General features: G+C 36.8%; 1 protein-coding gene across 3 annotated transcripts; it reads left to right on the forward strand.

Annotated features, from left to right (window-relative positions):
• The first annotated feature begins 447 nt into the window (after positions 1 to 447).
• On the forward strand, positions 448 to 10,180 carry C4H14orf28 (chromosome 4 C14orf28 homolog). Of its 3 annotated transcripts, none has more exons than XM_037834909.1 (6): positions 448 to 749; positions 3,298 to 3,822; positions 6,007 to 6,096; positions 6,372 to 6,461; positions 7,285 to 7,419; positions 8,227 to 10,180. In XM_037834909.1, the coding sequence occupies exons 2-6, from the start codon at positions 3,299 to 3,301 to the stop codon at positions 8,408 to 8,410; spliced, it is 1,023 nt and encodes a 340-aa protein (XP_037690837.1). In that variant the 5' UTR covers positions 448 to 749; position 3,298; the 3' UTR covers positions 8,411 to 10,180. The 3 variants fall into 3 exon arrangements, with proteins under 3 accessions (XP_037690837.1, XP_037690838.1, XP_037690839.1); XM_037834910.1 differs by having other exon boundaries at positions 448 to 620; XM_037834911.1 differs by lacking the exon at positions 6,372 to 6,461.
• The last annotated feature ends 17,504 nt before the right edge of the window (positions 10,181 to 27,684 follow it).

The raw sequence follows: 27,684 nt of genomic DNA on the forward strand, positions 1-27,684 counted from the left end.
TATTTCTATTGTAAATTACAGTATATTGGCCAATCATTACCTTGAATACTATAGATAGTTCAACTTCTTTTTCCTAAATACATACTTAAATTAGTAGTTGGTATAATTAATAACTGACTGCGGAAACAAAGCTTTCTCTCTCTGGGTTAGAAATCTCAAGTCAAGGTCTGATAACAGAAACTAAAAACAAGTAAAGCCTAAAAACGGTACAAACCTCAGAAAATCAAGCGGGTTTACCAACAAAGCTCCGCCTCCGTGCAAACTCTGCCCACTTCCGGCTGCCCCACCCACCCAACTAACACTGGAACCCCGCCCTGACGTCCCGCCCCCACACCTGAGTCTGGTTCCCATTGGGCGAATCTGGATGCTGTATACACACCCAACACGCGCACGTTTGGCCAGGGCGTCTTCACGCGTGCGCAGTAGCGCCATCAGGCGGCTGGGGCGGGGAGTAGGGGGGCGGAGGTCAAGCCGAATCTTCCTCCGTAATAAGAAGCGACACGTCCTGCTGTCCTGGCTCGGTGGGTCCGGTCGAATCGGGCCTGGGCGGTGGAGCTGCTGTGGCTCCTACTCCGACGGGTGCGATGGAGGCCATGCTGGAGCCCAGTACTCGCGCCGGGGTAGGCCAAGACAGCCGGCAGTGCTAGTAGATGAGGCGGCGGCAGCAGCGGCGATAGCCCCGGCTCTCCATGAGCAAGCGGCGGCGGCGACGGGTGCGGCGGCACCGGCGGTTTTCGGTCCCCGGGGAGGTACGAGGAATCGGCTTCCTGGTGAACGGACACTGGCCGGTGTGGGGACGCCTTCCGCCACCCGGCCCACCCGCCCATTTGCCCGCAGTAACAGGCGCTCGTGGGCGGCATTGCCCGGATAGGGGTGGGGGCGCCTGGCCGTCCCACCTGCTCTTGGTTCGGGGAACCGCCAGTTATGCGGGGTCCACCCAGGCTGCCTGGCCTTCCCGGGTGCGGTGGGCCGGGGCCAGGACAGGGTGGGCGTGGCTGGAGCGTGGAGTCCAGAGGAGGGCGCCCACCGCGCGCCCCGCACGCCTGGCTCAGCTTCCAAGCGGAGCGCGTGGTTGTTTTGCAGAAGAGTATTTCGGTGCGCTAATTCGGGAGGGGTCCCTTTACTGAGCCCTTAGAGAGTCCGGCATTCAATGCCATGGGCAGGTGGTGTATTTCCTACGGCCAGCGTGGAGTACAGACATCTTTGGAAATAACCGCAAAAGAAAGGTGTCGTTTTGCCAGGGAAATAAGGGTCGGGGAAGATTTCCAGGTTTATTCAAACTGGCGGGCAAGTAGAAGCTGGTAAATAAAGCCAGCCAAATACCTCTTCCTGAGCTGCCAGTACTGTGTGTAACGAAACAGCCTTAGGTGTTTCAACAGTGTGTCGAAAACTTTAAGCTCTTTGCGCGGCCATGTCCCCATCTCATCTGGTTTACCCTATTTTATTGTAAATTACTTTAGATCAAATCACCAGTTAACGCTGAAAGTAGATTATGGCCTCTAGTTCTTCCAGTCCTCTTCTTCCCTTTTTTATTCGGAAAAAGAAAAGCTAAAGAAGTTTCATGCGTTATATCTATATTCTTTTAGACCATAAATATTACTTTATGGAGCTATATTTATCAAATTTGGTTTCATCTAAAAGAGATTTTTATCTTTTCTAAAGAAAAGCACTAGAGATTTAAGCTTCCTTTCCAAGGCAATATTTTGGAATCTGAACTTAGGCTTCTAATCTTATGAAGAAAGTGCTTTGAAATTCAATAGAAATAAATAAAACCATGAAAAAAGTTATTTTCACTTTTGAAGTATTTGAGTGCTGTATTTTTTTGTTGTTTGTTTTTTTTTTTTAATCTGCTCGGGAAATATGTCAATTGCTATTAAAAAGAAACTGTTTGTTTTCCTAGGCTCCAGATTTGCCACACCTTCTTCTAAGTGATTGGTTGATTAGAGCTAACGTTAGCCGACTATGTATAAACATCTACACTTCAGACTAAATATGGTGTTGAATATTTTAGAGTCCACAAAATCCAGCCGAAAACACTGGGTGTGTTTAATGCCTTAAAGAACTGAACTTTTAGTCTGCTTGTGTTGTCAAAATCATTTTGAACTTAATCTTATTTCTTACACAAATGGCTCAAAACACAAAGGTGTGCAGTATTATTGAGAGTTGGGTTCATGTTGTGGTTAGAGGAAGTGAACATGAAAAGATAGCCAAAATAAAATGCGCACCTAGTCACTCACTCTCTGTTCCTATTCCTCAGATGCTTCTCTTTTTTCATAAACACAGTTTTCCATAAAAGTAACATTGGAAAACCATACGTTAATTTCAGTTTAGACATTTATTTGCCGCAAGTAACTTACAGTGTTTTTTTTTAAGTGCAAACTCAACAGGACCTCATTCTTTTTATTTTTTAAAGTTTTTCTATATATAACATATGACACCAACATGTTTATCAAAACACTGCCAACAGCTTTAAAAACGATATGCTCAACTATCCTCAAGGTCAAGAGAAGGATAGGTGCCACCCACTTCAGAAAGGGAGAAGGATATTTATGGAGTTCAGAATCAAATCTTCACAGCATGGCCTCTGCATTTAAAATTATAGAATATCTAATAACAGTTCTAAATTCTAGGTACAAATCCCAAAGTCAACAGAAATGATTTTTGTATTAGTTACTCTCCTCTTCAGTTAAGTTCTCATCATGCTCCTCATATGTCATCTTTCAAAGCTAAATGCCAAAATTCTTCATAGTATATTACAACAGGGTTTATTACACAGTTTTTCTATGTCACTGATAAAATATAGTATAATGTAAAGGCTATAAAATGACTGCTATTCTGTACCCCAGCTAAGTATTCCAGTATATCATTTTCTTAAATGGGACCATGCATATTTATCAAGAAAATGAGGGATAACTCGTATTTTGGAGAGAGGAATACACCTAACCAAATTCAGTTTATATCTTTAAATAGCTTTATTTTCATTTAGGAGTTTTATTACATGGTTTTCCTATATCACAGATAAAATATGTAATGTAATTAACATAGTGGCCCATCAAATGGCCATTCTTTATCTCACAAAACGGTTGCAATTTCTTAAATGGTGTTTCCAGAGACCATGCATATTGCCAAGAAAATCGTGCATAGCTTGAATTGTTTTACATGCTTTTGTTGCATTAGAACAATGGACCAAATTTAGTTTGAATCTTTAAATAGCTTTATTTTCATTAAACATATGGCATGCACTTAACATACAAAATCACAAGTTCACATGTTCTATTTTAAATTTTTAAAATGCAGGATGAAGACACTGTTTGAAGAGATCAAAGCATCAATTAAAAATAACTATAACCAAGATCGCTCATTTTGGAGGCCTGTTCTTCCTTGGGGAGGTGTTTTTACTATCAAAGCTGGCCGCAAAGCAGTATCCTGTACACCACTCTATGTTGAAATAAGACTAAAAAATACCTGCACCATAGATGGATTCTTGATGTTGTTATATGTCATTCTTAATGAAAATGAAAATTTTCCTAGGGAACTCTCTCTTCATCTAGGTAGAGAGTTTGTAGACTGTTTTCTTTATTTAATGGACACCTACAGTTTTACAACTGTGAAGCTGCTTTGGATTTGGGACAAAATGGAAAAACAGCAATACAAATCTGAAGTTCATAAAGTTTCATTAATAATTGATCTGTTTGGGAATGAACATGATAATTTTACAAGAAATCTCGAAAATCTCATGTCTACCATTCAAGAGAGTTACTGTTCCAATTGGCGATGCCCAACTCGAGTGCAGGAAGATCAGCAGCGCATAATTAGTATAAAGTAAGTTGCTATAAAATCTTCTGTTACTTTTAGCAAAAATAAAATAATATGTATTTTTTTAATAAGCAGTGCTTTGAAATACATATATGAGTATTATATATTCAAAGTACTTGTTAAAGTACAGAGCCTGTGTAACTACTTAATCATAAAGCAACCACAAAAACTGCAAGACTCCTCAATATGTCCCATAAAAACATTTTACCATCTATTACATCCAAACATCTTAGAATTTATTTTGCAAAACCAAATGACTATTTCAGTAGCAAAATAATGAATTATTTGGTATACAAAATGTTTTACACTTGGTTTGAGTTTAGTAATATGACCACGGTAGATATTTAATTAACTCCTTATATCACAAATTCAGCCTCTTAAAGAGTGCTTATTACTGTTATGGAATGTTCCACCACTACAGTAGGTCTCTGTCAGGTAGGCTAGTTCCACATAAACTAAAAGATTAAAAGCACCCCTTGAATCTTGACCAGGGCACAATTACAGACAGAAACTCCAAACTTCGAATCTAATACCCAGAGAGGGTATGGATATGAGAAGTTGTTATCTGACTTCCTATCTGACTTCCGGGAGCCAGCTGATTTTTGGCTTTCAGAGAGAGGGCATTCCTCCAAGTTGGTAAATGACAGGGATGGAGACCAAACTGGCAAGCCCTTTGGGAATATTGGGAAACATTAAAGTTCCCAGGAGATGTGAGCTGGAAGAGGGATAATTGCCAGTGGAAGAAAAACAGACCCAAACACGTTGTCGAAATGGGTATTTGGCTGTATAATCTAAGAAAAACATTTGGGAATGTAAATCACATAACCTAATTTAGTAAACGCACATTTCTTTATAGTGTGTTCAGTTTAATATTATAACATCATGCTGCTTAAAGAAATTTGAAGATGTTTTATTCTTTTAGATCTGCCAATTAAAATCTCTTTTTTTTCCCCTGAAATATAGTTTGTTCATTTTCCTGTACTGTATTTTTTGGTTCTATTCTTCTCTCCCAGAATCTTTTTCTTTTTTAACTATAGGCATATTACCCTCTAATTTAAGCAGTGCTATCATATTTTAAATCATAAATGTTTTCCATGCATTTAGTGTGAATTTTAAGTTCCATATGATACATGCACACTTTTAATTAAAACTTTTTTGTACTAAAAATAAAATTTATTTGTATTCATAAGTAAATACTGTTTCATTGCCACCCTACCAAATACTTTTTCAAAGAGGTAAGTTATTTCTCAGCCTGCCCTCAAGAATTTTGCTAGAAATTGAACCAATTTAGGCTGCCTAACATTTTATATATCCTTTATCCAGAATTTTTCACTGAACTCTTGTCCAAATATTTTGCCGTTTTGAATATAAAAATTACTCAGTAGAAGAGGTCAAAGCTAGTAAAACATACCCATTATAGATTTGACTATATTTCTGGTAATTTCTACTTTTTTAATTTGTTGTTATAGAGTAGTTGTGATGCTGTGTATTAAAGAAATGTTGAATGAGTAAGTTGTGTTGCTGATACTATGTTCATTTTGAAATCTCTATTGTGGGAAAAATTAACTTACTCTGCATTATAAAGGAGTAAATGTTTCAGAAATATATTTTTTTAAGTAGTATTTGTTAATTTGTAAATGTTTTGAAACTATAGTGAAATATTAGCAGTGCTGTATTAATACTAATATTTTCTGCTTATCTTAAATACTTAATAAAATATTTTGCATCATACGCTATAACTTTTTAAGCTTTTGCTTGTTGTTTTTAAACCTGCATTTAAAACAACCTTTAAAGTATATAAGGAAATTTTTTTTATGAAGAAGTCAGGTAACTGAAGCCAAGAGTGACTATAAGAAACTAATTATCTGCTCTCCTGACTCAGGGTCCTACCTTCTTCCCACCATGCTAGATTCCTTCTCTTTACCCTCTCAAAAATTTTTTTGAATTAACTGCATGTTTCAGGATCAGTTTACAGAAAGATGTAAGGTTTCTTTAATAACTCCATGCATTAACAATTGAGTTCAACTGGTTTCTATTCTATCCACAATTAGTACAAAGATGAATAATGAAGTTATTCTTTGTACACTCGGTTTTTTAAATAATGGATTGACTTGCTAAGTTTGTTATCCTAAAGTGTATTAACCTGTAAAATGTTGAAGCAGTCTTAAGTGCATTTTGCAATTATTGTAGTCCTCCCCAAGAAATTCCACATGGAAACTTGATACGACTGGCCGTGGATGAGTTATTCTGTTCCAAGATTGAACTGTGTGAAGAGCGTGGGTAAGTATATGATACACATTTATGATGAAAGTATTTTTGTTTATAAAGAGATCTGGGCTCTTAATGATCTTTAAGGTTAATACATCCATGAAATAGCAACTCATGAATTTAGGAAGCCTAACACTTTGGGAATCTTATTGACTTATAAACTTTCTAGTTTACTATGTCATTTATGTTGTGTCATCATCAAAATATCAGTATATAGATTAACTTACTACAGCTAATTGATGAATACAAAGCAAATGCCTTTTCTTTTTTTTCTCACTGCTGAGTAGGTACAATAAAACCTTGGTTAACCGGAACCCAGCTAATCGAGACCCTCAATTTACTGGATTTTTTTCTGCACTCCACATTAGGAGAAAGAGGTAAATGACAACCAAAAAATTTAACATAGTAATAAAGTCCAGAGGGGCAGACATATTCAGCCCAATATCTTAACACTATCTGTATGTACAATATTGTACAATGAAAATTAATATTTAGGAAGATCACAAAAGAAGGAAAGATTAAAATATGTTCAATTAATTATACTTATCAGGTACAGAAAATAAACTAATATATTTTAGAAATATTTTTAACAACAAATAGTGAAACAAAAATGGTTTTCTGGTTAACATAGTTTAATCAAGAATGTTTGTTAACCATAATATTGGGCCCTGAGCTTTCCGGTTAATCGAGATTTTACTGTATAATCATATTTGTTGTATTCTGATCCATATGCTTAATACCTGATAATCTACGTAAATAGAATTTGTTTAATGCTAATAGAAGATCCTCTTGGCAGAATGAACCAATAAAGGGATTTTAACCAGTATACGGAGGACTGTAAGAGTCATATTATTCCCTTTTCTGTCATTATTCTCCATTGAAACCAGCTCAAAGAGAGAAAAATGTACCTACAAATGAAAGTCTTTGTATCAGACATCAGACTACATGATTTTATAAGCTTAGATAGAAATGGCTAGGTTTTCTTAGAGTTTTAAAACTATCATTTCTAGTATAGATACTCTCAAATTTTATAAACTTCTGGGAGTAGATATATAAGGTAATAATATATGAAACCATTACCCATACCTGTAATAGGTAGTTATGCTTATTGGGAAATTAAAGTCATAAAGACAGCTCAGAAGTGTTGAAAGTTGGCTTTGTCCCAAGTATAATAACGTTCATACTTATTTTCCATTTTAGATGTGGTGGCCTAAGAGAATTTTCGCAACGAGTTTTCTGCCATGGGGCACCCCCTTTTGTGGTCCTAAATATGCAACATTGGAAATCTGAAGACCTGGCATATGTACCCTATTACTTGGATTTATCTGATCACAAGTAGGTGTTTTTTCTGTTTGATAAAACTAGTAGAAAAAAAATTATTTTATATTTTTTTCTGCTATTCTATCATGATTTTGACTAACCCTTAAAAATATATTGTTGAAAAATCATAGCTGTGTCTTAATTCTTATATTATGAATAGGATCAGCATATACAACAGAGTCATTCAGTGTGCTTAGTGATTAAATGCCTCCCTAATTGGGTTCAAATCTCAGCCCTACCTTTTATGAAACCATGTGACGTTGGGCCAATAACTTAACCAATTTGCTCCTCAGTTTTCTTATCTATAAAACAAATAACAATATGTAACCTGGTGCCATTATTGTTAGAATTGAATGAGATAGCACATGTACAGTGGTTAGTATAGTGCCTTGCACAAAGTAAGCAGTTAGTAAATTCTGGCTATCACTTTTATTACAAGTCAGATTAGTATATAGTAGTATAGAGGAGGACATCATTTAAACATAAAATGTTACTTGTTATTACAAATACAAAATTTGTACATACAAATTAGAACATATAGGGTTTTTTTTTAACTTTTTGCCTTGAAAAGTTGTGTGTGTTTTCTGTTTTTTAAAAGAAGCACACAGGTTTTGAGTTAATCTGTTAAAATATGTTTTTTAAAATTCTTAAATTATAATAATTAAGTAGATTCCTAAACATTTATACAGATAGATATCTTTTTCAGGGAATAGAATGCAGATAATCTCAATTTTTTAATTCCTTAGTTAAGAATTTAAGGAATGTTTATCTTAAGAATAAAGTATTATAATATCCTGCTACACATTGTCATTTAATTTGCAGGTATTTATTGGAAGGTGCCACATTATTTAACAAAGAGGAACATCATTATTCTGCAGCTTTCCAAATTGATGGACATTGGATGCACTATGATGGCCTCAGAAATGTGAATTTAATTTTGTTAAATAAACCCCCAGAGTTTCTCCTCTTGTCATCATTGGTTTATATTCGAGCAACAGAGAAATAAATATAGACTGATGCTAAATTAAATTGTTTTCCCTCACGCCCATGCTCCCCGAGATGAAGGGCTTTTATTTTGTGTATACTTGGTATCCAAGAGAACAGTTTAACTATACTAGTTTCAGAGGTGTATTACCCAGTGTTTAGCCCCAGGTAAATCTTTTATATAGAGATTCTATGCAAAATGTTTGTATTTCTTTTTTATATTTCCTGGGTTATTTTTATACAAGCATATTTTATGTTGAAATAAAATATATCTTGTAGCCTTTGTATTTTTTATTTATATGTACCTCAGAGCTTTTCACAAATCTATCCTTGAAGCCAAGAAATACTATGTTCTTTGAATTCTAAATTTTTCTTTTTCAATATCCAAATAAAACCTGGATAAAGTCGGTATTTCAATTTATATAAATTTAACAGTTCAAAATATATCTGACTATATTTCTTTGCCCTACCTCACTATAATCCAAAGTGCACTAGTGGATCTAGTATGGATTTGAATGTACAACTTATGGATAGCTTAGGTTTTTTACCCATTGATTTGCCTAATTTTCCTGCAGTAATTTAAAAAAAATGCTTCAGTCTGAGTATTTATTCTCGGCTTGAACCATTTCTTTATAATGGCAAATTACTTTTAACTACTTGCTAAAGTATGTTAAACCTGCCAGCGGATTTTAAGTGCTAATTAAGCTTCCAAGCTTAATTCAAGTTATTGTTATAAATAGACTATATAACTATCCAAACCATTTATCTCATAATTAAATGTAATAGAAATTGTCTAATAAGAATTTATTTTTCAGATAAGTATAAAAAACATTAACGCAACTGGATGTTTACTAGTGTTGGATTAACAATAGAAATTTACTTTAAATATATATTTAAAAGGAAAATGGTGCCTGGGAATGTTTGTTTTCCTCCTAAGTCTTATGTTTGCACAGAGAAAAAATTATTTAAATTTTTGGGGTGACATATGCTAACTCCCTTGTGAGTAGTAAATTGATGGGATGAGGCTTTGATTTGCAATATAAATCACTAGAATTTTATAGTTTTCAGAATATTATGTTTCTTTATAAAGACCCTAAGATCTCCCTTCCTTTTGTAATTTGAAAGAAAAAATAAAGTAGAATTCTCAAGGAAAAATGCTTTTTGAAATTAGCAGCCTTTATTTTAGTGCTTTCATTTCAGTAAGTGGTCTGCCTTAGATCTGGAGTTGAAATTAAGTGCAATGTATATGGAAACTTCTACATGACAACACAGTTCACTGCCATATGCCAGATTACTGAGGTTTAATTCAGTAAGTTCAGTCAGGCTTGGTGCCATGTTGGGATAATTTACCTAAGAATAGATGAATGTAGGTGAAACATTGCTGAGAATGCCTTACTCTGAGCAAAAAACTATGAAAATTCCTTTTTTACATTAGAAAAAAATTTAGTGATTTATTTTACAAAAGAATTCACTCCAGGGCTTATTTAAATAGTTTCTCAATTGTATTTAAATAGGATTTGATTTACAGTATACTTTTTCTGGGGATACTTTATTGCATGAATCAAAGTATACAAAAACACAGATATTAAAGTATACATAAATGATGTCATTACCAAAATTATTCCTAATGCTGATATATTCTTTTAACAATTGCACTTTATTTGGAATAATTCTAATTTATCACAAAACAGTGACTCACCTACCTCACAGGGTTGTTGTGAGGATTAAGATGTTTGTTAAAATTTTGATACCTTGAAACGTGCTAATAAAAAACATATTTTTTCTACCTCTTCCATGCACAGGCAAGTCTCCCAGATTTCTCTTTCTGAAGAACTTTTGAGATCTTTTTTGTAAAATTCCTTATTTAGGTAATTTTACTTCTGGATTACAAAGAACAGATTTTCAGAGTGTCCTCCAAAGGATGAATGTCGTGAAGTAAAATATTTGTAGCAGACACTTCCTAACAATGTATATTACATTAGACTAAATAACATTTGAATGGAGCAGTAATATATAACTGACCTCTTCTCAACCCATGGCAATAGGGCAAGTGATTCTTTGAAAGTTTGCAAAAGAATAGAAAGATTAGGATCATTTTTTCCCTCCATTTTGTACTTTAGTTTTTTGGACTTCATTGTGCTATGTTTACTTTCAGGCCCTATACATGTGTTTATAGTCCCCTGAAGTAATGGTCTCTAGTAGAAAGAAATCTTAAATGTGTTCTACACCTAATTTGTTTAACACTGGTGTTAGGAGTGAGAGGAGCATACTAGAAAATTTTTTCTTTGTACCACCAAAGTAATATCTGTTGGCATTTATTTTATTTTGTCCAGTAGATTAGTTCATTCTTTCTCAGTCTTGGCAGTATTGACATCTTGGGCCAGATAATTCTTTATTGTGGGTGGTGGGGGTCCTGTGCATTGTCTTGCAACACCCCTGGTCTCTACCCACTATTTACCAGTAGCACCTCCTGGCAGCATCCCCCCACTTGTCTAAACATCTCCAGACATGTCCCATAAAGGGCAAAATCGCCCCCAGTTGAGACCCACTGAATTAGCTTGAGAAACATTGTCAGTGGTAGTAAGTAACAAAATCAAACTTCATTTTATTCATTTAAGTTACTTCCCATACACTCATGTCATAAATGTGTAATCTAATGTCTGCCCTACTATTAATGTGCATTCTATTTCTTTTAAACTATCTGAGAAGCTTATGAATAAAGTTTGATACTATAATCAAGTAAAAGACATTAATTTACAGTATGAAAAATTTTAAGTACCCCTTTTGGTGTCCTTAGTGCCCAGTATTTCGTATTTAGACCTTTTAATTGCCATTTAAACCTTCTTTTAATTGAATAATGAGATGACAACAGTAAGCGAGAAAGAAGGAGCCCAGATTCTTATGTAATAGTTGTTTTTCCCTTTGGGAAATAAAATTACTTAATGGTTAGTAACTTCTTCCTCAAAACAATAAGAGGGAGGGGGCAGTGGAAGGAATATGTGCCTTGACTAACAAAGAGATCCGTTAAGATCTGTGAGGTGAATATGGATTAGCTGCCAAGGATGAGGTGATTGTACTGCAATCCTTCAGTCATTATCCAGGAAGAATTCAGAGACATCACTGATTTCTCCAGCAGCAGTCAATAATCAGAGTGTTTAGCACCCAAGTTCAGCTTCATTTAGCTTGTTGGTTCTCCTGCAGTTTGAGAGATGCTCTGGAGGAGTAAATATGGACTTAAATATGTGGTAAATATGTGGGTATTTCTGCTATGTACAGAACCATGTCCTTTATTATATTGAAAAAAAAAAATGTAAAAAGTGACTTTGATCTTGCCTTTTCTCATTCTACATCCATCCACTATTTAACATAAACTTCTTGGACTTATTCTCCCTTCTAGTCTATGGCACTATTCTGACTAATCCTTCTCCAACTTTTTTGTTATCATCTCTTATAAAATATAATTATTTATTGAACACCATTCTCCCCCAAATTATTTAATTCCTCCCAAATTTGAGGTAGATATTGCCCTATTTTACAGATGATAAATGAGGCAATGTGCAAAGATGAGGAGTAGTCAGGTAACTTGCCAGATAACTGGTCCTACTTTATGTTTTTGCCCAATAGAACCTCTGAAATATTTTTCTTCCTATACAAATCCCACCTGGAACTGGACCCCTCCTTTCTACATATTTGGCCAGGATGAAACAGCTCAAGGTTTGATTGTTCATAACATGGATGTTTAATGTTTGTCTCCTACTGGCAAATATAGACTCAAATTTTCAAACATCTTTTAATTGTAATTTATGACAAATACCAATACTGGGCACAAAATGTAAGCAGAGAAGCAATGCTTAAAATTATTTCATTGTGTTTTAGGGAAAGTTTTTAAAAAGTGACGGATGAAGCCATGTTAGTGGATCAACTCTCAGGAGAGGGTACAGAAAAGGAAAATTACGTACGGTGGCACATTAGAATCAGACATGATTTTGAATCCCAGCTCTATCACTTTTACTAGCTATGAGACTTCAGACAAGTTTCACTTAACCTCTCTGAGCTGTTAAATGAAGAAATAATACCTATTTTAGAATTGTGAGTAATTAAATAATTGTGGGCACATTTGGTACTCTGTAAATGATTTTGATATAAGAAGAGTTAGCAAAGAATATAGAGAAAGATCAGTCAGCAATGTCAGAGAATTTAAGGAAAGAGTTTTAAGAAGCTGTTATCTATGTGAAATAAAAAAATGAGAAAAGCCCACTGACTTAGCAAGATCAAAGTCATGTTACATTTTTCTATTCAGGAAAATAAAGGCATCTCTGCCAGTAAAAGGAAAGCATAGAAGCCATAAAGACCTCTTGCCCATCCAAACCAGACAACTGCTAAGATGTGGCTCCACTCTTCCATGCTATCTAAGCAATCATGAAAGCTCAATCATAGTTTAGGTAGTTAAAATAAATCAAGAGTATCTTTCAATGCATTAGAATCTTGGTTATCATACATCTGCTATCTCTGGACCAAAAGTTTGGAGAAGATAATGGAAAGCTGTATTACATGACATCCTTCTCTATCTTTTTCTACCAAGCAACCACCACAATAAAAATAAACTACCTCATCCATTTGAGATCTTTATATAATAAGGATAAAGTTAGCCAGTGTGCCAAATGAAAAAATTATTTCCTGTCAGTGCATAGAAAAAGGGTCAAAAAGAATGAACTGAACTATTTGCAGAATGTTATTTGCAGAATGTGAAGGTGTGGATGTGGAGAATTCTCTAAGTACCTTTAGAGAGACTGCTCGATTTTTGTAGGAAAAGGATTGGGGAAAAAGGGTTATTTCAAAAGTGTGCCATCTTTGAAATCAGAATAATCAAAGTGGGGAGCAAAAGATACAAAGGGACAATTCAGAATATATTTTTAATCAAAATGCCACAAACTACTGCCACACTAGTAGGAAAAGCAAAATTCTTCCAGAATCTTCCCCTTATCCTTTCAAAAAGCTGTTCCAACATGTTTGGTGTTTGCAGACTCAGGAGCACCCTACTTCTGGTACCAAAATCTGTTCTGGTTTGTTAGAGCTGCCGTTAAGCAAAATACCAGAAATAGACTGGCTTTTATACAGGGAATTTATTAGGTTACAAATTTATAGTTCTAAGGCTGTAAAAATGTCCAAATTAAGGCTTCCACAAGAAAAACGGTCGATGATGTCCAGAACACCTCTGTTAGCTGGGAAAGCATGTGGCTGCCGTTTGCTGGTCCTTTGCTCCAGGTTGCACTGCTTTCAGCTTCTGATTCCAGTGGCTTTCTCTCTATGTATCTGGGAGTCCTCTCTTAGCTTCTCTGGGGCAAACTCTGGGCTTCATCTCTTAGGTTAGCATCTCCAGACGTCCTTCTGTCTGCATCTCCAAGCATCTCTAAGCATCAGCAAGCATCTGGCTTTGTGTGGGCTCTTAGCTTCTCTCTTAAATACTCTAGTGAACTAATCAAGACCCAACCTGAATGGGCAAGGCCACACGTCCACGGAAATAATACAATCAAAAGTATCACCCACAGTTGGGTGAGACACATCTTCATGGAAACAATCAAAAAGATCCTGTCCTAATCAAAAGACTAATAAATCTGCAAGATTGCATCAAAGAACATGCTTTCGGGGGCGGGGGGGGGACATAATATATCCAAACCGGCACAAGTACTAAACTATAGCCAAAGAAAACATTTATGTTTTTCTCATCTTTTTTTTAATGCTCTAACATTTAAAATGAGCATCAAATTATTCTGCCCTAAAATGATCTTAAAGTTCATCCTATTGGGACATTTATACAAAGGTCTTAAATGTGATTATTAGATTTAAGATTTAGTCTTGGAGGCGGGGCACGATGGCAGACTGGTGAGCTGTATGTTTTAGTTACTCCTCCAGGAAAGTAGGTAGAAAGCCAGGAACTGCGTGGACTGGACACCACAGAGCAATCTGACTTTGGGCATACTTCATACAACATTCATGAAATCGTGGAACTGCTGAGATCAATGAAATCTGTAAGTTTTTGTGGCCAGGGGACCCGCACCCCTACCTGCCAGGCTCAGTCCCGTGGGAGGAGGGGCTGTCAGCTCTGGGAAGGAGAAGGGAGAACTGCAGTGGCAGCCCTTATCGGAAACTCATTCTACTGATCCAAACTCCAACCACTGATAGACTGAGACCAGACACCAGAGAATCTCAGAGCAGCCAGCCCAGCAGAGAGGAGACAGGCATAGAAAAAAGCAACACGAAAAACTCCAAAATAAAAGGGGAGGATTTTTGGAGTTCTGGTGAACATAGAAAGGGGAAGGGCAGAGCTCAGGCCCTGAGGCTCATATGCAAATCCCGAAGAAAAGCTGATCTGTCCGCCCTGTGGACCTTTCCTTAATGGCCCTAATTGCTTTCTCTCTTAGCATTTCAATAACCCATTAAATCTCTGAGGAGGGCCCTTTTCTTTCTTTTTTTTTTTTTTGCAATTTGGGCAGGTCAAGACAAGAGCAGAACTAAGAGAGCTCTGAGACAAAAGGCAATAATCCAGTGGCTGAGAAATTTCACTAAACACTACAACTTCCCAAGAAAAAGGGGGTGTCCGCTCACAGCCATCATCCTGGTGGACAGGAAACACTCCTGCCCATCGCCAGCCCCATAGCCCAGAGCTGCCCCAGACAACCCAGTGTGACAGAAGTGCTTCAAATAACAGGCACACACCACAAAACAGCGTGGACATTTGCCTTCCCTGCACCCTCAGCTGGTTGTCCCAGAGTTCGGAAGGTGGAGCAGTGTGAATTAACAAAGCCCCATTCAGCCATCATTGCAGCAGACTGGGAGCCTCCCTACACAGCCCAGCAGCCCAGAACTGCCCTGGGGGGGACAGCACTCACCTGTGACATAGCAGAGTCATCCCTCAACAGAGGACCAGGGGGTGCACAGCCTGAAGAGGGGCCCACTTGCAAGTCTCAGGAGCCATACGCCAATACCAAGGACTTGTGGGTCAGTGGCAGAGACAAACTGTGGCAGGACTGAACTGAAGGATTAGACTATTGCAGCAGCTTTAAAACTCTAGGATCACCAGGGAGATTTCATTGTTAGAGCCACCCCTCCTCCCTGACTGCCCAGAAACACGCCCCATATACAGGGTGGGCAACACCAACTACACACGCAAGCTTGGTACACCAATTAGACCCCACAAGACTCACTCCCCTACTCACCACAAAGGCTAAGCAGGGGAGAACTGGCTTGTGGAGAACAGGTGGCTCGTGGACGCCACCTGCTGCTTAGTTAGAGAAAGTGTACTCCACGAAGCTGTAGATCTGATAAATTAGAGATAAGGACTTCAATTGGTCTACAAATACTAAAAGAACCCTATCAAGTTCAGCAAATGCCAAGAGGCCAAAAACAACAGAAAATTATAAAGCATATGAAAAAACCAGACGATATGGATAACCCAAGCCCAAGCACCCAAATCAAAAGCTCAGAAGAGACACACCACCTACAGCAGGTACTCGAATAACTAAAGATGAACAATGAGACCATATTACGGGATACAAAGGATATCAAGAAGACCCTAGAAGAGCATAAAGAAGACATTGCAAGACTAAATAAAAAAAAATGGATGATCTTATGGAAATTAAAGAAACTGTTGACCAAATTAAAAAGATTCTGGACACTCATAGTACAAGACTAGAGGAAGTTGAACAACGAATCAGTGACCTGGAAGATGACAGAATGGAAAATGAAAGCATAAAAGAAAGAATGGGGAAAAAATTGAAAAAATCGAAACGGACCTCAGGGATATGATAGATAATATGAAACGTCCGAATATAAGACTCATTGGTGTTCCAGAAGGGGAAGAAAAGGGTAAAGGTCTAGGAAGAGTATTCAAAGAAATTGTTGGGGAAAACTTCCCAAATCTTCTAAACAACATAAATACACAAATCATAAATGCTCAGTGAACTCCAAATAGAATAAATCCAAATAAACCCACTCCGAGACATATTCTGATCACACTGTCAAACACGGAAGAGAAGGACCAAGTTCTGAAAGCAGCAACAGGAAAGCAATTCACCACATACAAAGGAAACAGCATAAGACTAAGTAGTGACTACTCAGCAGCCACCATGGAGGCAAGAAGGCAGTGGCACGATATATTTAAAATCCTGAGTGAGAAAAATTTCCAACCAAGAATACTTTATCCAGCAAAGCTCTCCTTCAAATTTGAGGGAGAGCTTAAATTTTTCACAGACAAACAAATGCTGAGAAAATTTGCTAACAAGAGACCTGCCCTACTGGAGATACTAAAGGGAGCCCTACAGACAGAAAAAACAAAGAAAGGACAGAGAGACTTGGAGAAAGGTTCAGTACTAAAGAGATTCAGTATGGGTACAATAAAGGATATTAAAAGAGAGAGGGGAAAAAGATGACAAACATAAACCAAAGGATAAGATGGCTGATTCAAGAAATGCCTTCACGGTTATAATGTTGAATGTAAATGGATTAAACTCCCCAATTAAAAGATATAGATTCACAGAATGAATCAAAAAAAATGAACCATCAATATGTTGCATACAAGAGACTCATCTTAGAAACAGGGACACAAAGAAATTGAAAGTGAAAGGATGGAAAAAAATATTTCATGCAAGCTACAGCCAAAAGAAAGCAGGTGTAGCAATATTAATCTCAGACAAAATAGACTTTAAATGTAGGGATGTTTTGAGAGACAAAGAAGGCCACTACATACTAGTAAAAGGGGCAATTCAACAAGAAGAAATAACAATCGTAAATGTCTATGCACCCAATCAAGGTGCCACAAAATACATGAGAGAAACACTGGCAAAACTAAAGGAAGCAATTGATGTTTCCACAATAATTGTGGGAGACTTCAACACATCACTCTCTCCTATAGATAGATCAACCAGACAGAAGACCAATAAGGAAACTGAAAACCTAAACAAGCTGATAAATGAATTAGATTTAACAGACATATACAGGACATTACATCCCAAATCACCAGGATACACATACTTTTCTAGTGCTCACGGAACTTTCTCCAGAATAGATCATATGCTGGGACATAAAACAAGCCTCAATAAATTTAAAAAGATTGAAATTATTCAAAGCACATTCTCTGACCACAATGGAATACAATTAGAAGTCAATAACCATCAGAGACTTAGAAAATTCACAAATACCTGGAGGTTAAACAACACACTCCTAAACAATCAGTGGGTTAAAGAAGAAATAGCAAGAGAAATTGCTAAATATATAGAGACGAATGAAAATGAGAACACAACATACCAAAACCTATGGGATGCAGCAAAAGCAGTGCTAAGGGGGAAATTTATAGCACTAAACACATATATTAAAAAGGAAGAAAGAGTCAAAATCAAAGAACTAATGGATCAACTAAAGAAACTAGAAAATGAACAGCAAACCAATCCTAAACCAAGTAGAAGAAAAGAAATAACAAGGATTAAAGCAGAAATAAATGACATAGAGAACAAAAAAACAATAGAGAGGATAAATATCACCAAAAGTTGGTTCTTTGAGAAGATCAACAAGATTGACAAGCCCCTAGCTAGACTGACAAAATCAAAAAGAGAGGAGACCCATATAAACAAAATAATGAATGAAAAAGGTGACATAACTGCAGATCCTGAAGAAATTAAAAAAATTATAAGAGGATACTATGAACAACTGTATGGCAACAAACTGGATAATGTAGAGGAAATGGACAATTTCCTGGAAACATATGAACAACCTAGACTGACCAGAGAAGAAAAAGAAGACCTCAACCAACCCATCACAAGCAAAGAGATCCAATCAGTCATCAAAAATCTTCCCACAAATAAATGCCCAGGGCCAGATGGCTTCACAGGGGAATTCTACCAAACTTTCCAGAAAGAACTGACACCAATCTTACTCAAACTCTTTCAACACATTGAAGAAAATGGAACACTACCTAACTCATTTTATGAAGCTAACATCAATCTAATACCAAAATCAGGCAAAGATGCTACAAAAAAGGAAAACTACCGGCTAATCACCCTAATGAATATAGATGCAAAAATCCTCAACAAAATACTTGCAAATCGAATCCAAAGACACATTAAAAAAATCATACACCATGACCAAGTGGGGTTCATTCCAGGCATGTAAGGATGGTTCAACATAAGAAAATCAATCAATGTATTACAACACATTAACAATTCGAAAGGGAAAAACCAAATGATCATCTCAATAGATGCTGAAAAAGCATTAGACAAAATCCAACATCCCTTTTTGATAAAAACATTTCAAAAGGTAGGAATTGAAGGAAACTTCCTCAATATGATAAAGAGCATATATGAAAAACCCACAGCCAGCATAGTACTCAATGGTGAGAGACTGAAAGCCTTCCCTCTAAGATCAGGAACAAGACAAGGATGCCCTCTGTCACCACTGTTATTCAGCATTGTGCTGGAAGTGCTAGCCAGGGCAATCTGGCAAGACAAAGAAATAAAAGGCATCCAAATTGGAAAAGAAGAAGTAAAACTGTCATTGTTTGCAGATGATATGATCTTATATCTAGAAAACCCTGAGAAATCGACGATACAGCTACTAGAGCTAATAAACAAATTTAGCAAAGTAGCGGGATACAAGATTAATGCACATAAGTCAGTAATGTTTCTATTTGCTAGAAATGAACAAACTGAAGAGACACTCAAGAAAAAGATACCATTTTCAATAGCAACTAAAAAAATCAAGTACCTAGGAATAAACTTAACCAAAGATGTAAAAGACCTATACAAAGAAAACTACATAACTCTACTAAAAGAAATAGAAGGGGACCTTAAAAGATGGAAAAATATTCCATGTTCGTGGTTAGGAAGGCTGAATGTCATTAAGATGTCAATTCTGCCCAAACTCATCTACAGATTCAATGCAATCCCAATCAAAATTCCAACAACCTACTTTGCAGACTTGGAAAAGCTAGTTATCAAATTTATTTGGAAAGGAAAGATGCCTCGAATTGCTAAAGACACTCTAAAAAAGAAAAACGAAGTGGGAGGACTTACCCTCCCTGACTTTGAAGCTTATTATAAAGCCACAGTTGTCAAAACAGCATGGTACTGGCACAAAGATAGACATATAGATCAATGGAATCGAATTGAGAATTCAGAGATAGACCCTCAGATCTATGGCCGACTGATCTTTGATAAGGCCCCCAAAGTCACTGAACTGAGTCATAATGGTCTTTTCAACAAATGGGGCTGGGAGAGTTGGATATCCATATCCAAAAGAATGAAAGAGGACCCCTACCTCACCCCTACACAAAATTAACTCAAAATGGACCAAAGATCTCAATATAAAAGAAAGTACCATAAAACTCCTAGAAGATAATGTAGGAAAACATCTTCAAGACCTTGTATTAGGCGGCCACTTCCTAGACTTTACACCCAAAGCACAAGCAACAAGAGAAAAAATAGATAAATGGGAACTCCTCAAGCTTAGAAGTTTCTGCACCTCAAAGGAATTCCTCAAAAAGGTAAAGAGGCAGCCAACTCAATGGGAAAAAATTTTTAGAAACCATGTATCTGACAAAAGACTGATATCTTGCATATATAAAGAAATCCTACAACTCAATGACAATAGTACAGACAGCCCAATTATAAAATGGGCAAAGATATGAAAAGACAGTTCTCTGAAGAGGAAATACAAATGGCCAAGAAACACATGAAAAATGTTCAGCTTCACTAGCTATTAGAGAGATGCAAATTAAGACCACAATGAGATACCATCTAACACCGATTAGAATGGCTGCCATTAAACAAACAGGAAACTACAAATGCTGGAGGGGATGTGGAGAAATTGGAACTCTTATTCATTGTTGGTGGGACTGTATAATGGTTCAGCCACTCTGGAAGTCAGTCTGGCAGTTCCTTAGAAAACTAGATATAGAGCTACCATTCGATCCAGCGATTGCACTTCTCGGTATATACCCGGAAGATCGAAAAGCAGTGACACGAACAGATATCTGCACGCCAATGTTCATAGCAGCATTATTCACAATTGCCAAGAGATGGAAACAACCCAAATGTCCTTCAACAGATGAGTGGATAAATAAAATGTGGTATATACACACGATGGAATACTACACAGCAGTAAGAAGGAATGATGTCGTGAAACATATGACAACATGGATGAGCCTTGAAGACATAATGCTGAGTGAAATAAGCCAGGCACAAAAAGAGAAATATTATATGCTACCACTAATGTGAACTTTGAAAAATGTAAAACAAATGGTTTATAATGTAGAATGTAGGGGAACTAGCAATAGAGAGCAATTAAGGAAGGGGGGAACAATAATCCAAGAAGAACAGATAGCTATTTAACGTTCTGGGAATGCCCAGGAATGACTATGGTCTGTTAATTCTGATGAATATAGTAGGAACAAGTTCAACAGAAATGTGCTATATTAGGTAACTTTCTTGGGGTAAAGTAGGAACAGGTTGGAAGTTAAGCAATTATCTTAGGTTGGTTGTCTTTTTCTTACTCCCTTGTTATGGTCTCTTTGAAATGTTCTTTCATTGTACGTTTTTTTGTTTGTTTGTTTGTTTGTTGTTACTTTTTTTTCATACCGTTGATTTAACAAAGAAGGGAAAGTTTAAAAAAAAAAAAAAAAAAGAAAAGAAAAAAAAGGAAAAAAATATGTAGTGCCCTCTTGAGAAGCCTGTGGAGAATGCAGGGGTATTGGCCTACCCCACCTCAATGGTTGCTAACATGCCCACAGACATAGGGAACTGGTGGTTTGATGGGTTGAGCCCTCTGCCGTAGGTTTTACCCTTGGGAAGACGGTTGCTGCAAAGGAGAGGCTAGGCCTCCCTATAATTGTGCATAAGAGCCTCCTCCCGAATGCCTCTTTGTTGCTCAGATGTGGCCCTCTCTCTCTGGCTAAGCCAACTTGAAAAGTGAAATCACTGCCCTCCCCCCTACGTGGGATCAGACACCCAGGGGAGTGAATCTCCCTGGCAACGTGGAATATGACTCCGGGGAGGAATGGAGACCTGGCATCGTGGGACGGAGAACATCTTCTTGACCAAAAGGGGGATGTGAAAGGAAATGAAATAAGCTTCAGTGGCAGAGAGATTCCAAAAGGAGCCGAGAGGTCACTCTGGTGGGCACTCTTACGCACAATTTAGACAACCCTTTTTAGGTTCTAAAGAATTGGGGTAGCTGGTGGTGGATACCTGAAACTATCAAACTACAACCCAGAACCCATGAATCTCGAAGACAATTGTATAAAAATGTAGCTTATGAGGGGTGACAATGGGATTGGGAAAGCCATAAGGACCACACTCCACTTTGTCTAGTTTATGGATGGATGAGTAGAAAAAAGGGGAAGGAAACAAACAGACAAAGGTACCCAGTGTTCTTTTTTACTTCAATTGCTTTTTCACTTTAATTATTATTCTTGTTATTTTTGGGTGTGTGCTAATGAAGGTATCAGGGATTGATTTAGGTGATGAATGCACAAGTATGTAATGGTACTGTGAACAATCGAATGTATGATTTGTTTTGTATGACTGCGTGGTATGTGAATATATCTCAATAAAATGAAGATTAAAAAAAAAAATTTAGTCTTATTAGCAGGGATTCCTATATCTCACCCAGCTGACTCAGGTTGTGCTATCTGGTCATCCTAGACAGCCTCCATTAACCTCAAATTTAAGGGATCCCAGGAAAAAAATAACCTTTTTTGCTCTGTCTCTGGGAAGTTGCGGAGCAGAAAACTAACAGGAAGTCCTCTGTAGCTAGCTGATTTTTTTTTATGATATCTACTTGAGGATGATTATTTTTCCTCAAATGACCAATCAATTCCATAGTCCATCTACTGTTTTCTTAATGAGATTTTCTGCAAGGGATGAAGAGGAATATCATTTAAAAATGAAAAAGTGAGCTTCTGTGACAAGACCCTCAAAAAAGGATGTGTAATGGAACAGGAGCTTTGGGAGCAAATTAGTTGTGTAGACAAGTTAGCCATGGTAGAATTAGAAACCAGCCATTTGTATGTTTTGCTGTACTTTCCTTACATGCTTGTTTTTCCTTTGTACTTCATGAAGTCATATGAAGTACTCATTGCAAAAAGAAAAAAAAGAAAAAAAAACAGTAAACACAAAAAAGTATCAAGAAGAAAACAAAAATCATAATTCTCCACCCAGTGATAACCATTGGTTCATCTGGTAAAGCCTGTTTTGAAAAGTTCAGCATGGCTCAGTACTGCCCAAGAGAACCAAGTACCAAGGAGTTGGAGCTTTGAAAGAAGTGTTCGGTCCTAGGGGCTGGCAGAGTGGTGACAGAGCTAAACAACCTGACAAAACTGCAAGAGGAAGGTGAGACGAATGAAAACTGCTGTGGCCACCTGTTCAGACATTTTTTTCCACTTGATACATACCTTCAGAAGCTTTTGTCTTCTCAAACCTTCAAGAACTCAATATTTTAGTTTATGAAGGATGTCATTCCTTTACATTTCCCTATCCACATCTCAATACTAGTATCCATAGTGCCAGAGTTAAGAAGCGAGACCCTAGAGGAATAAATCGTCCCCCAAAAAGTAAAATCAAATACATTTCCTATGTTTCTCTGTTACAGTTTAACACAGAAGTATAACAAGGAAAGATTAAAATACACTGAGAAAAAATATCTTGCTTTAAGGGAAGGATGGGAATAATCTGGCTGAGGGAGTTTGCAAAGAGATGACATACTTCCTCAGCAGCATTCATTTCATAAATAATTATTGAATATCCACCATTTGCTAGTTGAAATAGATATAATTTCTGCCCTGGAGGAAATCTAATCACGTCCTTCCATTAGAAAGCCATACATTCTACAATTAAAGATAAAAGGCAAAATTTTGAAATATTCCCAATTAAAAAAAAAGAATTTATTCGAACCAAAGTCATCTGCAAGAATTAATAATCTCAAATCTTTTCTCCTTCTGATAAGAGAGAGGAAAGTGAGAGGGTCACTGGGATAGGCTCTCTTTAAATACTTCGTAAATGAATTATCTGCTGGACTTCCGGAGGGACGCGACTGATTCTGGACTCCTGTAGTGTGATCTATGACCACTAGATGGCAGAAGCTCCTCACTATGTAATGTACAGGAACAAAAGAACGAATGATACATGAACTCTGGCCATAAGGTATTAATCTACTTTGTAATTTATATAAGGAGACTCCAGTTTTCTTTCTGTTCTTTGAATGACCCCATATACACACATAATTTGGCAAAAATATACAGTCCTAACCTATTTGATGCGGGTGGCTGTGCTCGCTCTCTCTGCCAATGATACTTGAATTCTAGTTGTAAACTGACTCCTGAGGTTTCTTACTTCCAGTATCTCATGGGTTTCTGGAACCTCCTTCCTCCCGTCTCCTTTTATGAGAAGGGTTAGGAATTTCTTTTCCTAAGGGGCATTGATACTTTTTCAGCTAGAAAAGATAGTGTAATTGCAGACTAGAATTCTAGATGTGCTCACCTTACCACTAGATTTCTCTATTATTCATTAGTTCTTGATTATTGATTTTTTCAGGCTGCCAAAGAGAGACGAGTATAGAAATTCAATACCTGGACCCTGAAGCCAGATTTCTTGGTTTCATAGCAGGCTCTGTCATTTACCTACTGTGTACAGCTGTGGGCCTGTTACATAACCTCTCTCTGTGTTCTTCAGTTTCCTGTCAAATGGAGATAATAACAGAATATATGTCATAAAATCGTGGTGAGGATTGAATTATTTTACATAGTGCTTAGTGCCTGACACACAGTAAACACTATGAAAGTGCTAGCTATTGTTAATGTGGATACAACAATCAAAAATTTTATTAAGAAATTAAATTAGTAGGTGAGTAGCATGGGAGCAGGAAATAAACTACATTCTGTACAAAATTCCGTATTTGTTGGCTGAAAATCATTGCTGATATTTCATAGTTATTATGCTTACTGAGAAAATTATAGTATTAAAACAGTAACAAAAAAAGTTAAACTCATGAATTAGGTTGAAATGCAAAAACAAAGCAACAGTAAAAATGTGGGGAAGAATGAGTAGCTTAAACTTCCCTAGATACCAAATGATAATTGAAATATCCCATCTTGTTCCTGCTCAAAATTGTTTATCACCAGCTACAGTCGTCCCATGAATACAGGATTTGAAAATCTTTTCAAATTTGTCTCTAAAACCTTTTGAGACTTAGATTCCTCTATTCAATGAGAAAGACCTACTGTAGTAAAATTCAAGCCTATACTGAAAGAAATTGGTGCTTTTCTTAATCTAGGATCTATCATCCTCCTGAGGACGACTGCCTATTTAAATTCTTAACATTTCAGATGCACACAAGAATATCTTTTCCAAGACTTCCTTCCTCATCATCATCACAAAAGTGATTGGTTCATCCTTATTTACATGCTGCCTTACTCAAAAGGGGATTGAAAGCAGAATTTAATGTACACTGAAACAAAAGGAACTTCTAATTTCTCTAATTGTATGAATATATATTTAATTCTTAATTATATTCTTTAATTTTATATATTACAACTTACACATACTTTAGTTACTTGATTGAAAGCTTTTTTATTGTACATAAAATGTCTTATGTAGTGATCTCAGCTTTGTTCACAGTGATTTCAGGGAATTGTATTTTGGTTTTCTCTGCTGAAGACTGCTTATTGCTATTGCTGTTTTGCTTAGTTTTTTTTTTTTTTTTTTTTTTTCCAGGATAAAGGCAGGTGTTTTCATATAAAATCTTATTTCTAATTTCTTCACTGGCAATTCTTTCCTGGATTCTTAACTTTGCATAATTAAACCTACAAAGGAACCAGCATCCTCAAATCACCAAAATGAATCCTCCTACTCCGACATCGCAGGATCTTCTCATTCTACCAGTTAAAGAAAAACGCCCAAGGCCAGCCATAGAAGATACCAATGAACCAAAATATTGAATCCCGTGTGTAGGGAATGCCTGACGGGCTCCGACTCAGTGAGGGATGGGTGCAAAGAGCAGCATCTCCAGGCCGACCCTGCTAGCTTCAAGGACCATCCAGAGGGGAAAACTCCACACGTCCATTCGAGCCGCTTCTCTACCCATCTCTCTTTAATTATATTATATATATATTATATATATATTTAATGCAATTTTATTGAAATATATTCACATAATGTATATTCAAAGTGTACAGTTGTTTACAGTATCAATACATAGTTGTGCATTCATCACAATCTTTGAACATTTTCATTACTCCAAAAAATAAAACAAAAGAAAAAAAGAACATCGAAAACATCCCATTCCCCTCCTCCCCCCATTGTTCATTTACTTTTCTAAATACAGTTTTATTGAGATATATTGACACACCCTATAGTCATCCACAGTGTACAGTTATTCACAGCATCATCATACATTTGTGCATTCATCACCAGAATCAATTTTTGAAACTTTTCCTTACTCCAAAATGAAAATAAAAGCAAAAAAGAACTTAATCCTTCCATCCCCTCTATCCCACCCTATTCTTCATCAAATTTTTATCCCCATTTTTCCACTCATAGATATATATTTTTAAAATTCAGTTTTATTGAAATATATCACATACCATACAATCATCCACAGTGTACAATCAGTTGTTCACAGTATTATTATACAGTTGTGCATTCATCACCACAATTTTTGAACATTTTCATTACTCCAAAAAAATAAAAATAGGAATAAAAATACATGTAAAAAGAGAACACACAAAACATCCCATCTTCCCCATGCCCCCCTACAATTGATTTAACTTTTGTTCCCATTTTTCTACTCATCTGTCCATACACTGGATAAAGAGAGTGTGACCCACAAGGTTTTCACAATCATATGGTCACACTGTGTAAGCTCTATAGTTATTCAATAATCTTCAAGAATCAAGGCTACTGGGTTGCGATTCAACAGTTTCAGGTATTTCCTTCTGATTATTCCAATACACTAAAAACTAAAAAGGGATTATCTATATAACACATAAGAAGAACCTCCAGAATGACCTTTCGACTTTTGAAATCTCTCAACCGCTGAAACTTTATTTTTCTTCCTCCTTTTGGTCAGGAAGTCTTTCTCAATTCCATGATGCAGGGTCCAGGCTCATCCCCAGGTGTCATGTCCCACATTGCCAGGAAGATTTACAGCCCTGGGAGTCACGTCCAACATAGAGGGGAAGGCAGTGAGTTTACCTGTTGAGTGGGCTTAGAGAGAGAGGCCATATCTGAGCAACAAAAGAGGTTCTCTTGGGGTGGCTCTTAGGCACAACTATAAGTAGGCTTAGCCTCTCCTTTGCAGTAACAAGCTTCATAAGGGCAAGCCCCAAGATTGAGGGCTCAGCCTTCCAAATGGTAGTCCCCAGTGCTTGCGAGATTATCACTAATTCCCCGGGTGGGGAGGTTTAATATTTCCACATTTTTCCCCCAGTCCAGGCTTTGTAAATACATTTTTATTTTCTGCCCAAATTACTCTGGGATAAATTGGAGCTCACATTAACATGTACAAACCAAGCAGCTCTCACTCCCTATTCAAAGTTCCATGTAATTATGGTGTTTGAATAAACTGAACAGACAAGTTAAATTACATACTGTGCTACAGAAAATACAGATTTTGCACCAAATAAACATTTCTTCCTTTGGTCTCACACAGAAGTTGAAGTTTTAAAAACACTGTCAATATCATTCTTTACACTTTAGTCTGATTTGCCTTAGTCCTAACCAGATCAGCTTCATTCATATCTATAATTGAAGTCTGAACTGTCAGCTTTTTTAACAGTTGCTGTATGGGGTAATACTGACATTCATAGCTGCTGAACTCTAGCTATGAGTCTCAGGTGTCACAGATACCCAAAGTTCTAGGGACTCTTTAATTCTATTTTAATGTTAGACATAGTCTGAATCAGAAAGAACTTGAGGTCAAGTATCACCTTTTAATAAGCCCTTGAGTGGGTTAAGTAATAATAGTAACCTATAAAGCCCTCTTGTTTATTGTTGATGAGAATGCAAAATGCTAAAATTTCTTAGAAAAATTTGGCAAGATCTAACAAAATTGCATATTATCTACCCTTTGGCCCAATGATTTCACTTCTAAAAATCTGTCCCCAGAACTCAAAATGACAATGTACAAAGCTATTCGTTGCAGCATTATTTGTAAAGGCAAAAGTCTGGAAACAACCCAAATGTCCATCAGCAGGATGCTAGTTAAAAGCCTTATGGTACATCAACACAGTAAAATACTATGCAACTATAAAAA

This window comes from Choloepus didactylus, chromosome 4 (assembly GCF_015220235.1).
Source record: "Choloepus didactylus isolate mChoDid1 chromosome 4, mChoDid1.pri, whole genome shotgun sequence".
NCBI classification, from domain to species: domain Eukaryota; kingdom Metazoa; phylum Chordata; class Mammalia; order Pilosa; family Megalonychidae; genus Choloepus; species Choloepus didactylus.